The sequence below is a fragment of the Olea europaea genome, chromosome 13, assembly GCF_002742605.1.
Source record: "Olea europaea var. sylvestris chromosome 13, O_europaea_v1, whole genome shotgun sequence".
Lineage (NCBI taxonomy): Eukaryota > Viridiplantae > Streptophyta > Magnoliopsida > Lamiales > Oleaceae > Olea > Olea europaea.
The window spans coordinates 26,435,129-26,450,043 of NC_036249.1; the positions used below are offsets into that span (position 1 = coordinate 26,435,129).

General features: G+C 36.8%; 3 protein-coding genes and 1 pseudogene across 6 annotated transcripts; 1 reads left to right on the top strand and 3 right to left on the bottom strand.

The window, feature by feature from the left end:
* The first annotated feature begins 481 nt into the window (after positions 1-481).
* LOC111408606 (pumilio homolog 12-like) lies at positions 482-2,407 on the top strand. Its single transcript, XM_023038350.1, has 5 exons — positions 482-746; positions 864-1,401; positions 1,487-1,604; positions 1,930-2,093; positions 2,197-2,407. Exons 1-5 carry the CDS (start codon positions 482-484, stop codon positions 2,405-2,407), a joined length of 1,296 nt encoding a protein of 431 aa, XP_022894118.1.
* On the bottom strand, positions 667-6,249 carry LOC111408607 (annotated as a pseudogene).
* On the bottom strand, positions 667-10,519 carry LOC111408056 (pentatricopeptide repeat-containing protein At5g64320, mitochondrial-like). Of its 4 annotated transcripts, XM_023037820.1 has the most exons (9): positions 10,348-10,519; positions 7,903-10,240; positions 4,578-4,699; positions 3,815-4,048; positions 2,391-2,471; positions 2,175-2,254; positions 1,590-2,073; positions 1,047-1,180; positions 667-965 (listed from the first exon to the last, which is right to left on the bottom strand). In XM_023037820.1, exon 2 carries the CDS (start codon positions 10,055-10,057, stop codon positions 7,925-7,927), a length of 2,133 nt encoding a protein of 710 aa, XP_022893588.1. In that variant the 5' UTR covers positions 10,058-10,240; positions 10,348-10,519; the 3' UTR covers positions 667-965; positions 1,047-1,180; positions 1,590-2,073; positions 2,175-2,254; positions 2,391-2,471; positions 3,815-4,048; positions 4,578-4,699; positions 7,903-7,924. The 4 variants fall into 4 exon arrangements, with proteins under 4 accessions (XP_022893588.1, XP_022893586.1, XP_022893587.1 ...); XM_023037818.1 differs by having other exon boundaries at positions 1,047-2,073; positions 7,903-10,072; XM_023037819.1 differs by lacking the exon at positions 1,590-2,073.
* Positions 10,520-11,997: 1,478 nt separating this feature from the next.
* Positions 11,998-13,528, bottom strand: LOC111408270 (ras-related protein RABA5a-like). The gene is made up of 2 exons (XM_023038052.1): positions 13,136-13,528; positions 11,998-12,574 (listed from the first exon to the last, which is right to left on the bottom strand). The coding sequence occupies exons 1-2, from the start codon at positions 13,473-13,475 to the stop codon at positions 12,237-12,239; spliced, it is 678 nt and encodes a 225-aa protein (XP_022893820.1). The 5' UTR covers positions 13,476-13,528; the 3' UTR covers positions 11,998-12,236.
* Positions 13,529-14,915: the final 1,387 nt, after the last annotated feature.

Sequence of the window (14,915 nt, forward strand, 5' to 3'; positions counted from 1 at the left end):
GGAGGTAAATCGCGGGATATGCTCTAACAGGTCAGGGAACAAGAGCTGCCTATACACTGCACCTACAAGGAGTCCAATTCCATGTTTCAGAAATCGAACCCCCACACTGTAGCTGCCAGCAAGGTGTGAGATAACCTCACTCCTGTCATTTCCACCGAATGAATCCCAATCTGATTCTGCTTCCGATGGCTTTGTAGTTCATTATCTAGTTCAGAGAAAATCTAGTTACAAGTGAATTTGGATATTCCTGTTCAGAGAAAATCTAGTTACAAGTGAATTTGGATATTCCTGTTCAGAGAAAATCTAGTTACAAGTGAATTTGGATATTCCTTTAACAATCCAAGTCTCTCTCTACTATTATTTCTACTTCCCACTGTTCTCATTAACAATACATATATATACAGAGATACAAGAAAGATAAGCTAATCACTGCAGGAATATTCTAGTTAATTGCTAGGTTTTTCTCTCTCTTTTTGTTTGCATGGAAGGTTCAAATTCTGAAACGCCCCAGAATAGGGCAAACTATGGCAATGTTGAGAATGAAGGTATTATTATGTGTTTCGGAAGTTTTGGGTTGCATGAGGACGGGAATACGAGGTTTCAAGCAAGTAGTTCTAATAGTAACAATGGCTTCCGCATCGCTTCATCTCAAACTCCAAGAGAAAATAATTCTAATGACAGACTATCAACGAACTTGGTCCCAGATCATTCCAATATCTGGGCAAACCATGATTTTACTACTCGAGGTAGCCATAAATACATAAATATCAGAGAGAGAGAGAGAGAGAGAGAGAGAGAGAGAGGAATATTCTCTGTGCATTCATGATTCAAGGGCTTGAATTTTACTCTTCGTTTCTTTACAGGGAAGAAACTTGTTGAAGATTTGCAGTCTGGTCCAGAAAATTTTGCTGGGGGTTCAATATTGAGCATCAATACTCTCGCTGGATTTTCATTTACCCCAAATTCTGTCAACAGAAGATCAATATTGAATGATTACCAAAGTTCAAGGACCACGACCCAAAATCAGGGAATTGAAAGAAATTCACCTTTCTCACGTAATGGATACTACCCGAACCACGATCAAATAAATTCCGGCGGTTTGTGGAATCAGAATGTTGAACTACATGGTAGTAGATACAACCTTTACAGGACTGGTACAACTCAATTCCCCTCAAATCCCCTGCAAGAAATTTTGGACGAGAGAAATCAGAATCAGAACCAGACACAAGTAACACATGATGAAGTTCCCGAATCTATTTTCAAGCTGATGACAGATGAACATGAACATGTGGTCTTCGGAAAGCTAATCGAAGAAAGCAACGACAGAAGGTTGCATTCCTTCATCGTGAAGGCCTCGTTGAACAGCAAATTGTTTATAAATGCAGCATTCTGTAAACATGGGTAATTCAAGAATCTCAAATCTTTAGGTACTGTACTTCTATTTTTTCTTAGTATTTAGGGTGTTTTTCACTACTTGTGTTGACAGTGCAAATTCAATTCAAAGGCTAATCAAAAAGGTCAAGAAGACATCTGAGGCCTTCATGCTGACAAGAATTCTATCCACTGGATTCTATGAATTAATGACTCACCATATAGCCCGACATGTCATTCAGCAATGCCTAAACCTCCTTGGGAATCAGCCAAATGAATTAATTATTTTATTTCCTTCATCAGTTCTTTCACAATATTTCTCTACAAACTTCAAGAAACTGTCTTACAAATAGGGTAGTGCTGTTATATGAATCGACACATCAGCATCTGAATAAATACTCGAAGAAGAAGCCTTTTCAGCCACATTCTACTTATTATTCTTCCTGCTTTTCCTGTTCTGAATAGCAAACTAAATACATTAAACTATTCAGAAATTTATGCCTGCACATTCTTTATCTTTTAAAATAATATGACGTTAAATTTCTTATTTGATCTCAGATACTCTATGAACTAGCAATATATTACTTCCAAGAACTGGCCACCCATGAAGTGGGATGTATATCCTTGAATGAATGCATCAATAGCATCAGTGGTTCTCAAAGAACAACTCTTCTCGATCATATTGCAAATGTGGCAGCTTACCTGTTAAACGATCCTTATGGGTACTAATGAAATTATTTATTATGAAACTCAGAAATTATAATTCAATATTCATGTAACTGTGCTTGTCCGGAAAACTTTACCTTAGTGATGGTCCTTTTCCAGGAACTATGTTGTGCAGCATGTCCTCGCTCTTAGAAATGCATCTGTTACTGATAAAATACTGCATTGTCTCGAAGGTCAATTTATACATCTCGCCCGGATAAAGGGAGGCAGTCACGTTGTAGAGAAATGCATAGAATTTTCTGAACGCGGGATGCTATGTGTTATTAAAGAAATTTTAGACTGTCAAAACGCACCTTCTCATCTTGCTTGAGATCAGTTTGGAAACTATGTTATTCAAAAAGCTCTAAAGATGACAAAGGTAATTCTGCTTCTACCTGCATAGCACAAATTCACAATGTAAAACTCTAATAAACAGTGCATCACAAGTAGCAATAATCACAACCACTTGCAAAACTATAGAAGCAAAAACCTAATTAGTTTAATTACAATCAAACACCAGATCATGTACCTCCTACCCCCTTTATTATTTGCAAGTTAACAGTAGATTAAGAGAACATTTGGCTAAGCCTAAAAGTTATTTAAAAAATTATTTTCGAAAAGTATGCAGAGATTCAAAAAAGTTACTTTAAAGCTCCAGACATGCTGCAACTGGATTTTTCTCTTCTCTGTTTGCAGCTACGCGGTGTTACATTGCTTTATAAATCTCTTTTTATGGCTCTTGAACCTCATATCTCTGATCTTGGATGCACCAAGTGTGGAAAAAAGGTTGCCGCTCTCCTTGAAGAAGATATACAAATTCATGGGCAAAACTTTCCATCCATAAAAAGGTTAATGTAGTTGGGGATGGAGGCATTAATATATTTGTATTGTTACTAATGCCAATACAGTATTCTTTGTGAGTAGATGTAGCCCAGGGGACACAAAATGCAGATCTAAAGCTGTATGTTGGAGAGTTTGTCCAGTTTAATGTTGTCAACTGTTGAAAATCTATCCATCATATAAATACTTCAATATGAGCTAAGAAGTTATCATGTTTTCTATATTATGATTAATTTTGTTCATTTGTTCAAATTACTATCTAAAATATAGTTCCAATGTCTGATCAAACCCACTGAGAGAAAACAACTGAGGTCTCAATCAATGAGACATGGCAGAAGATGGTAAGAATATATCTAGTGGAGAATACGTGTATAATTTTTTTTACAGCGTCTTCATAATTCAGAGGTCATGAAAGATCAACAGCATCTAATAAAAGTGTGAATATTATTAATGAAAACTGAGAGCACAAGAGGAATCTTCTGCATAGTTTTTAGCGTTGGCTCATGATTGAACCTGATTTTACACCATGATTGAACCTGATTTTACACCGCATGACAAAGCAAGAGTGGAAAGTTCTATCAGGCAATATCCATTCGAAGAACAAAATGTACTATGAATATTTATGCATGTGAATGAGAGCAAGGAGAAGCATCAGCAGTAATATCTATTTTTTTCACCCAAACATTTGGATAAATCCATTAACGGTACTCCCTAGTAGATCTCGACCAAATTATAGTGCCTGAGCAGCTGAGCAACAAGGACAACCTTAATAAAAATCACAAGGATAATACAGGGTAGCATACACATTACCACATTTGAGAATTTCAAATCCCCATGTAAAATATCATACCAGATTCTCTACTGAAATCAACTACAAGGGTTAAAAATTTGAGCCAACCTTCTGAGATTCAAGGACTGTCCTTGTACAGCCACTTTGACCACTTGCACACTCACAGTGCGCTTACAGCACACTGGCATATATACTTCGGCGCCGGCAATAAGTTCTGTTTCAGTCTCCTCATTCTTCCTCAAAGTAAAGAAATCACACTCATCACATAGCTCGCATCGTGCAGTGAACTTGGTCACAGAATTGGCCATCAGAATTATACCAAGCACTGCACCAAACCTCCTCCTGCCAATCCAGGGTGGGGTGGGAATGAGGGGAGCTCTATCAAATAACAGGTCTATAATAATCATACTGTACAAGCGGGGAATGCATAAAGACATCATGATAGATGATGTAGAATCAATATACTGATCAAGAAATAACCACAGTTAGAAGGACAGGAAGAAATAGGCAGCAAGAAAGGGGGGAGGAACAGAGAGAATGGAGGAAGAAGAGGAAGAAGACCGGAGGAGAAGAGAACAAGAAGGGAAGGCAGGAGAAAGCAATGCTAATTTTCATTCAATTCATCATCTTCATCAACTGAGTTTTTCCAGATTAATTACAAACCTTTAAATAGAAGAAAACAACCCTAAAGCATAAGGGCTTGGGCCAAACCCAATAAAATATAAAACCTAAATAAATAGACATAAAACATAAATAACTGGCCCAAACAAACGGCCTAACAAAGGATTTCTGCATCAATAGAAACTGAGCACAAAGAAAGAAATGCAAAAAGTCTTTTCACAATAAATTCTGCAAAAATTAAAAGAGCTACCTCAAATAATCACCATCCAAACCAGCAACTATGATAGTCTTGCCATCATGGTCAGCAGCTTTACAGCAGAAATAATATAGGTCTTCCAAAAATTGAGCTCCATCATCACCGGTCACTTCTAGCTGTCATCATGTCATGGGATAAATATTATCACGTGCTTTTGCTCACAAAAGAAGAGCTAAACAAAAATGCCATGAAAGGTGCACATAAAATCCAAGAGATTTTCACATTGTTCTTCCAAATAACATCAAATGTCACTTCATTTACATAGAAAAAGCCAATCAATTTATCCTAAAATAATATGATTCCATGCTCAGCACATGACAAATTATTGCCATGTTGAATATTTTGATATCTATGTAGGATATTTACTATTTCTAAAACCAAATTCAGACAGTGCAATACCTTCTCATATGCCTCAGGATCCCGTCTTTGTCCGAATCAAGACAGATCTGCCAATGGCCAACATGACAATTTCTCTCCATCATGTGTTACGATAGAGTCTACGGCATATCTAGTATGCTTGTATGATTTTATTATTGCTACATCTCTCCACAAAAAGAAACCATAAAAGTTTGGGATAAATATAAATCATAATGGTGTATCACTGACAGCCCATTTAGTTCAACAATCACATGGTAATCATGTTCCTCGAAAGTGAGTACAAATATTTAGGCATGAAACCACTTCTTTCCTTTCCTGTTTCTTTTGGATACATCAGCAACTAAACCCACTAAACAAATAAGTTCGCAAAACCAGTCTTACCAGTATAAACATTAGATAGGCAACAATCACCATTCAAGATAAGACTGTTAAAACTTCAAGTTACAAGTACCATACGTCTATGTATAAAGGCCATGACGGTCAGAAACACACGAACTCAACAAATTTATATGCCCCATTCTTGAGCTCAAATTGCTAACAAAGTTGCAGCAACAGTTTCTGAACAAATAGACGAGTCAAACTCATTCATTTCCAACCAGGCTGTAAACCCAGAATTACAAAAGGGAAAGAAGATCAATTCAAACTAGCAATGCATTCAACCCATCCATCATAAAAATACTTCAGATGTGGAGAATACTTAAAATACTAACTTCTAGGTGTCACCTCCCTCTAGTCTATCAGCCAATTTTGGATCCTAGATATCATATCTACGCTAGTAATGTCCAGTATGATACTCCACCCCACCCACCAAAAACACTACGATGCATCTGCCTCTCTAGACAGATCGAGAAAGCCTAGTTTATAATTTGCTTTCTGTATCATTATCAAATGTCAAAATATTATGCTTATTTACTTGAAAGATAGCACCTTCATAAAAGTCCATCGTGTCTGATCCAACTGACAGTACATTACCTGCAGCCATTCAAAAGCAAATCTATGATCACTGTGTCAAAACTCCTAAGAATGACATTCTTCCTCATTGAGGTGAGAGAAAATGAAGACATTTTTCGTCTTCGGGTTACTTCATCTCTATTGTGCAACTATGATCCTCATTGATGCTTAAATCAGGGACATCGCCGGTACCTTTCAGAATGCAAGCCATATCTTTTATCAAATCATACATCTGTTCAGTTAGCTTGCGAATATTATGACCCATAAAATAGAACTGGGCCTCTGTTTGAACCTCAATCATGCTATAACCAGGCTCCTTTTTAATCCCAGATTCCATTTTTTTTACCTTTTTCTAGAAGAGGATCAAAGAATTTCAGCCCCACCCTCTAAAGGATGCTCGAACCCAGGTCATCATCCTGGTAAGATTTTGGTCTTACCAATTGAGTAGGCCTTGGCCTATTTTAATCCCAGATTCAACATTGTTCCATAGACCTAAAGCGGCATAAGCGTTAGACAAAACTATGTATTTCCCTGTGTTCTCTGCTTCCAATTCAAAAAAGTTCTTGCAAAAAAGCTTTATCATGTCCACATTTCCATGAATCTGCACACCCCAAGCAAAACGCCCCATATTGCTAGGTGCTCTTTACAAGGCGAATTTTGGACAAACTCATAGGCCTCTAGCAACCTCCCAGCACGCCCTAAAAGATCAACCATAGCTGCATAATGTTTTCCTCTTCGCTGAACACCATAATCTCTCACCATTGATGAGAAATATTCCCGGCCATCAACTACCAAAACTCCGTTGCCATAAGCAGTAACAACCACAAAAAAAAGGGGATTTGATTTGGTTGAAAGTCTTCATTTTTCATCAGAAGAAAAAAAGCCAGAACCTCGAATACTTATCCATGCTGGCCATAACCAAAGATTAAAGCAGTCCAAGATACAACATTTCTATCTAAAGATTTGTCAAGTACTTGAAAACCATCACAATGATTACTACACTTGAAGTACATATCCATGAGAGCACTAGTAACTAAAACATTTTCACTAATTTGGTAGTAAAACATAATCACTAATTTGGTTCTTAATCAACACATCGTGGGCTTGCTTGCCCTATTTCCCGGATGGCTAGAGAAGAACATGCCCTAAAGACCAATGAAAGTTGAACTTGTTATCAAACCAGAGTCTCATCTGTTAATAAAAACCGAAGTTCACTTCTTCCATACTCTTCTGTTCGCATTCCACGAAATTAAAGTTTTCACCACGAAGTTATAAAAAATGATGACAGAAGTCTCCACAATACCAGTTTTTGCATACAAAACCATAACTTCAACCTCAGGTGCTCGTCAGGAACAAATCAAACAACAGTCATTCGCCAATTAATTCTCCTTCCCTTCTTATATACTTTCCTTAAAATGCATTCTTGAAAAATAAGCCAATAGTTTCCAGATTCTACTTACACTCCTATGCAGCACAATATTACTTTAGCTTCTGATACTCTCCCCGTTAAACAGAGACCCTTCAGTGTTTTATCAAAATGGATGGAATTCACTATGGAATTGGCCTGAAAACTGGAACATCTTAGAAATGATAAGTTATTCAGCCTTAGAGCTAAAAACAGTGACCAGGCTTTTTATTTGAAGAGACAAGATGACAGAAATTTGATATCATCCAAATTCCGAACAGCGTGTAGAAGAAGGTTCATTTTCATATACCATCAGTTTCATCATTCAAGACTCATAATTAATCAAATTTATCATCTCAACTAATGTGAAAATAAATTACAGTGTAAAATAAAGATAAGATTCTTTTTAGAACTACAATAGAGCATTATCGTCAAAACATATCGACTAAACCCCAAATAACTCATTAAGAATTCAAAAAAAATGTTGGAGAGAGAGAGAGAAATGATTTCATTCTTAATACAGTTGACATGAAACAGGTTATTAAGTAGAGGCATTTAAATTGAAGAAAACAAGTGTATACTGACCTAATATAGACAAGGCAATCATTTAACCTCTCCTCATTACCCTTTTCAACAAATTGGTGACTAGTATGTGCCATGTTACATTATCAGGTGTCAATCCATGGGACACACCTCTAGTTAAAAGTGCATATGCCTCCTCAAGCGTGCCCATTTTACAGTAAGAACCTATCAAGATGTTATAAGTGACAACATCTGGACAGACACCTTGACTTTGTAATTTGTCAAAGAGATTAAGAGCTTCCTCAACACATCCTGTCTTGCATAAACCACTTATAAGACTGTTATACGAGACTATATCGGGTTTTAATCCTCGATGAAGCATCTCTCTCAAATATTCAAGTGCATTTTGTACCTTCCCAGCTTTGCATAAGCCATTGATCAAAATATTGCATGATTTAGTATTAGGATTCAGCCCCTTTCTCAACATTTCTTCAAAGAGACCCACAGCCTTTTCTATTGCCCCATCTTGGCACAGTGCTTTTATAAGTCCAGTGTAAGTGAAGTCATCAAGGGGACATCCTCTGAATAACATATCGTTAACTAGCTTAAATGCTTCTTGAATTGCACCTTTCCTCAGGAAAGAATGAATCAATGTGTTATATGTTACAGTATTCGCTATAACTCCCTCTGTGAACATATCTCGGTACAAGCGAAGTGCCTCTTCCATCTTATCAATTTTGCAAAGCCCATATATCAAAGAATTGAACGTGAATATGTCAGGCTTACATCCTTTGCTGGGCATCTCACTAAAGATTTCCATCGCCTCATGTATCTTACTGTCCTTGCAGAGGGCAGCTAATAGACAGTTATATCCCACCGTATTTAGGCAGAGACCTTTGGATGACATTTCGTCCATAATGTCATTGGCTTCTTCCAACCGGCCATCCTTGCAGAAGCCATCAATCAAAATGGTGTAGGTGATAACGTTTGGCTCACAACCATCAGATGACATCTCCTCCACCACTTGGTGAGCTGAGGCAAAGAATCCTTTCTTGCAAAGCCCACGAAGTAGTATATTATAAGTATAAACATCTGGCTGACAGCCAGTACCAAACATGTTCTTGTTTAATACAGATTTTGCTTCGTCAAATCGACTGTGTGTGACATAGCCATTAATCAAAGTATTAAACAGGATAACATTAGGATAGGGCACTTTCATCAGCAGTGCCCTTGCTTCGTCCACCTGACCTGTTTTACATAGCCCTTGCATTAAAACTCCATAAGTTATAGCATCAGGGGCAAACCCTCGAATAAGCATCCTATCTACCAATTTGGCGGCCTCATGAACACGATCAGCACCACAAAGACCAATTATGACGTCGTTGAATGTATTGACATCTGGTAAGCAACTCATGAGAAACATCTCTTCCAAAAGTTTCAAAGCTTCATTCACTCTGTTAGTCTCAGATAGAGCGTGTATAAGTGTCTGATAAACTATTGAATTCGGCACACATCCATATTTCGTCATGTCTCTGAGGAGGGAGCATGCAGAATCAACCTCTTTCACTTTACAAAGTGCTTTCATTACTCTAGCAAAAGTAAAAACAGTAGGGGAGATGCCCTTGCTCAACATCTCATAAACAACATTTGGAGCAACTTTTGGACAGTTCCCTGCCAGCAGAATATCCAACACAACATTATAAGACTTAAATGTAGGTTCACAAGAGAATGTAGTCCTCATATCCAAAAGCCACCTGGTTGCTTGCCCAGGCAAACCACCTCTTCCATAGTGCCTCATAATCATAATGAAAAGAGACTCTGTAAAAACTATCCCTTCTTCTTTCATCTGCATTAATAACCTATCAATGATCTTAAACTCCCCAGCAGCCCCAGCTTTATCAATCAAAGTATAGTAGACATCAAACGAATGGCAATAACCCTTCTGGGCACCGGCCCACTGAAACAACTCCATCGATGTTGACACATCCAGTGGGAGCTCCAGCAATTTATTAAGCTGAAATGGAGAAATTTTATTGAGTGATTTTCGGAGTTCTATTAGGTCAAATGGCTTGAGTAATCTTTCCCATTCAGTCTCAGACTCTGTTCCATCACTGAAACTTCCATTTTTCCCACAGGTAGAAAATGGAAAAGTAGGAGTCCTGCGCAACCACTGTAGTTTTTCCCATGTACGTATCCAAAAATTTGATCTTTTTAGCATACTCTAATTTGACAGCTGAAAATTTTCAGAAAATGACAACGTAATCAAAATATAGAGAAGCTATCCATTAACTTTTTCCCAATTTTGAGAATTATCCGTCAAATGATTCCATTGGCCCAGTTTCAGCAATTAATTTCCAATTACTTTCTACCAGTCCCCGCAACAGGAAAGAAATTACTTTTTCTGTGTATTTATAAGAAAATATTAGATAAATTTTATATAAATATGCAGATCAAAATGTTAGCTAAGAAGCGCAAGAACATAGTAGTATAGGGTAGAATATCAATTACCTTGCAGAAAATTTGGAGATGTAGACTAAAATAGTGCAGACTCCGTAACAGCTTGGGCCTGTTCCGAACCCTGTTCGTATGGTATAGATTTTTTCATTCTCTCCTCTCTCTCTCTCCCTCCCTCCCTCTCCTTTCTCGAGCAAAGCCACAAAGAAAAAATCGTACACGGTACATGATCACCGTTACACTTGGTCCCTTGAGTACTCCTACTTACAAGTTTGTCTAATTTTAATGCACTGTGTAAATATTAATTTAATTTCAGTTGTAAAAGTTTATGTCAGTTACAAGAAAATTATGATATTTGTAAATACTTACTATGATTTTTCAACTTTTATTCGTCTACTTCTTGTCACCAATTTTTTCCTAATTTCTTATTTTATTATAAGGGTAATCATACTTTCTGGTGTTCACCTCCACACCAACAATTGTAATTTATATACATTAATCAATGTACAAACTATTTTTAATACATTCAAACCTTTTGTTGTAAAACGTTCTTTAAATTGTCTTTTATCTCGAATCAACGACATAATATAGATAAATAAATTACTATCACACAGTCCCTTTCTGAGCTAGAAAGAAAAGCATCCCATGATAGTTGGTATCACATATTGGTTAAATTCAACAATGATAACTCAACTTCATACTTAGTGTCACATTGGTCATTCATATTGATTTCGTTTTACCATGACCATCCATATTCATACATATTTTTACATAGGTCATCTAATTTGATTTTATTTTACCATGACCACTTAACTTCATACCTACTGTTAGTCAAGCCATTCGAGAACTTTATTAACATAATCATATTGGGTGTCTAATATGATAATAAGTATAAAGTTGGGTGGCAGCTAATGGATTTAACACTCTTACATACAGCTCACAACCCTCTTATCAAAATGTGTCACACCATTGAGGTATCATCAAAAGAGAACGAACAGGGCCTATCCGTCTTGCATTGTTCTCATCAAAATATGTTCTCAGAATGCGTTGCTTATTAGGGAAAGACAACAGATTGATAAATGTTCCCATCATCTATGATCGAACCACTGTACGCTACCTTTGTCATTTCGAATCAGAGCTATGATCTATGATTGTCAATGTCAAAACTCCTAAGAAAGACATTCTTCCTCAGAGGTGGTGCGAGTTTATAACTTTTAGTAAATTTACAACTTGTTTGACAACTATTATTGTAGAAAAAAAAGTTTTGAATAGTGATTTTCAAAAGAATGTATATTTAAAAAGTAGGAAAAAAATTTTGGTATACATGTAAATTGCATTGTTACTTTCAGAGATGTGGCCCTGTAAATACGCCATTCTTACTCAAAAAAGTATAAAATTGACAAGTATTTTCAAACAAGAACGAACTTCATTAATCACGAATACAAACATAATACATAGGTTGTGCTGCGTGTACACAATGGTGTACACACAGGCTTACACCCCCCTCACATGGAGGGGGGCCCACATATAATATAATATTTATGGGCTCCCCTCCATGTTAGGGGGTGTAAGACTGTGTGTACACCATACACACAGCATTTTCCCATAATACATACATGCGCAGAGAAATCGACTCACAGAACGAAAAATGAAATATACATAGTCAATTATTGAATATATATATTGGAGGAACATAACGCCATGTGAATACTGAACATTCCACAATTCTATCTACTTCAAGTCATTCACAATTTCTAATACAGATTCTCCTATGGCCCAAGGATAAAGAAAATACTGCTTCAATACTTTTTCAACAGTTTAAAAAAAAAAAAAAACAAAAAACAAAACAAACCCAATTAAAGAAGATGTGTGAAAGGGCTTAAGAGAATCAGCAGTTCATGAAATGAAGGATTGCTTCAATGGGGTAACAAAATCAGAGGAATTTAAGATGAACAACATCCAGCTTTCTTCGCTTTCCCATCAGCTTCTTCGTTCTCATCACCCTGTAAAACAACTGTTTTTCCATTCCCCATCCACCCGGGATCTTTTTGCTTGAGCTCTTGAGATTGCATAACCTTACGACTCAAAATATTATAAATCTCTCCAACTACCGTCTGAAATGCAGCTGAGACATTGGACGAATCCAGAGCCGAAGTTTCGATGAAGAATAGACCATGTGCCTCGGCCAAATCTTTGCCTTCAGTGGTTGTAATTTCTCGAGAATCTTTGAGATCGGATTTATTGCCTACTAGTATCGTCACTACATTCATGTCGGAGTGGGCTGTCGAATAAATGACCCATACAAATCAGGCATTGTCACCTCTAGATAGAAAAGGAACTGTTGAACAATAAAGCATAGCATCTATATCAACAATAAGATAAGATTATCGTTGCTTGACGTTTTCTTGATGTTTTTAATTCTACAGATAGTTTATAAATAATCATGTAATTCAGGTGCAACATTATAAAATGCTATATCTTAATATCCTTTGCAACATCGTAATTCGTAGATTCATAGTGATCACCACAGAAATCTAGCCAAATTTCATTTCAAAACAGAATACTCTCATTCATCAACTGCAAAGTATTCTAAACCAAATAAGCATGCAGCAATCAGTAAAACTCTTTTTTATGAATCGTGGCATGTTTGGTGGTGAATTGGATAGCATTGGTCTGTATCAAGCAAAAGAAAAATTCAAAAACTCTTGTTCTTTATGCTGCCTATTAACACATACCAAAACATGCAACAACTGTCATTCAAGGTGATCAAAATCAGAGTGCGGTGACAGGAGTTGAAAAATCACAAGTAAACGAGAAACATCGAACAAGAAGCATTGCTTACTTTGTAGTTCATTAAGCCATCTACCGATGCTATCAAATGTCTGGCGTCTACTGACGTCATACACCAGAAGCGCTCCAACTGCACCTCTGTAATATGCAGAGGTGACAGCTCTAAACATTTCCTGACCAGCCGTGTCCCATATCTGTGCATTAACTTCCTTCCCATTGATTTCCATCTTCTGCGACTGGAATTCTACTCCGATGGTTGATTTTGAATTGGGGTAAAACTCATCTCTGGCAAATCTGGCAAGTAAGTTCGATTTACCAACAGCTGAATCACCAATCAAAACAATCTTGAAAAGGTAATCCTCAATTTGTTCCTCCTCCGAATGAAATGCCATCTTTCAGACTTTCACCCTTCTAGATACATGCCAGAACACATTTCCTGATGTATATAAACTACAAAGTAAAGGTCTTTATTACACTCAGTTCAGAGTGCTAGAAGAAAACTAGATATTTTCTAAAAAAGGACACTACAATCAAGCTTGGAAGGCAAGGAAGGTATGCATAGGATGAAAAGCAGCACTAGTTAGACAGAAACAAGAAGAAAGGAATCTGAGATGATATCTGTGTGAACAAAAAGGTGAAGTTCCTCACTAGTGCTGTCCTTCCTCACTAGTGCTCTGTCCTCACTTGGCTCCTGCTTCCCACCTCTTCCTTTTTTTAACTCAAGCCTGCAAATAATAATGCATTAAATACCTGAAATTCTATCAACTTCTTGTTTGACAAATAAACTATGCAAACAATAGTTGTTGGCGATTGTTAATGCTCTTGATATGTTCAATGCAAGAAATTCCACCAAAGAGTGACTGCATTCTGGAAGATCTAAACCATCCATGTTCCCACATAATTCATCTGTCAGCTTATGTGTAAGTTAATAAATGTAGATATAGCTGATTAAAAAAAAAAAAGAACCTTTTAAAAATCGGCAAGTGAAGAATGTATCTCTTCAAAAATTGTGTCTTCAACAAATCCTATTAATATTTGTCATTTAGCATCCAATAAAGTTGATTTCCAAACAAAAATTAGGGCAAGAGATAACATGATTATGTCCAAATAAAAAACACAATTACGTACATCACGTGAGCATGTGCAGATACAGAAATATTTGCACAAACACACACACACACACACAGAGGATCGTGCAGGGGTGAGGGGTGGTTTGACGATGGGGCAAAGCAGAAAATTTAAAGTTGCAAAAGCACAAGCGATTCAATTTCCTTTAGAAATTAGAATTATTATTCTTCTATAGGTAATTTCATTCTAGATTTATTTATCATGGATTTTATACAAATCACGTAAAACAAAGTGCAAGCAATTGGCATGCAGCTCAAGTTCCAAATAGACCAATGCTTCGTTCTAACATAGTGATGTATTACATCAAAAGAGGTTACAAAAACATCAACAATGTAGTTCTTTGTGAGCGAGGCATGAATAGAAGGATGTGATTTTGGTAAATCTCATGGAAAAAGGGTGTCCTTCTACACTATGAATGGCCAAAACACCAGAAAAGTAGAGCCTCGGATTTTATATCTTTACTCTCTGTGTCAAACAATGGTGTAGATAGGTGGAGGAGGGTTAAACAATTTATCATTCCAAATATATTAGGATATTATGGTCCACTGGGGTGTATGGGCACCTGAATCCTACGTCGAAAATATGGGCTTCCTTTGGTTTATATAGGCTTGGATTCTCCAATCTCAATGGCTAGCTTTTGAATCTGGCTCTTCCAAGCTCTATTACAATGTGCCCAAACCAAACTAATTTTCCATCATATCAAG

Bases quoted from the DNA above. Each gene is read 5' to 3' on its own strand.
- LOC111408270 (XM_023038052.1), bottom strand. From the start codon at position 13,475: ATGGCATTTCATTCGGAGGAGGAACAAATTGAGGATTACCTTTTCAAG. The intron at 12,575-13,135 runs GTAAGCAATGCT...TTTATTCGACAG, and splicing joins ATGGCTTAATGAACTACAAA to CCCACTCCGACATGAATGTA.
- LOC111408056 (XM_023037818.1), bottom strand. From the start codon at position 10,057: ATGCTAAAAAGATCAAATTTTTGGATACGTACATGGGAAAAACTACAG.
- LOC111408606 (XM_023038350.1), top strand. From the start codon at position 482: ATGGAAGGTTCAAATTCTGAAACGCCCCAGAATAGGGCAAACTATGGC. The intron at 1,402-1,486 runs GTAATTCAAGAA...TTGTGTTGACAG, and splicing joins GCAGCATTCTGTAAACATGG to TGCAAATTCAATTCAAAGGC. The intron at 2,094-2,196 runs GTACTAATGAAA...GTCCTTTTCCAG, and splicing joins CTGTTAAACGATCCTTATGG to GAACTATGTTGTGCAGCATG.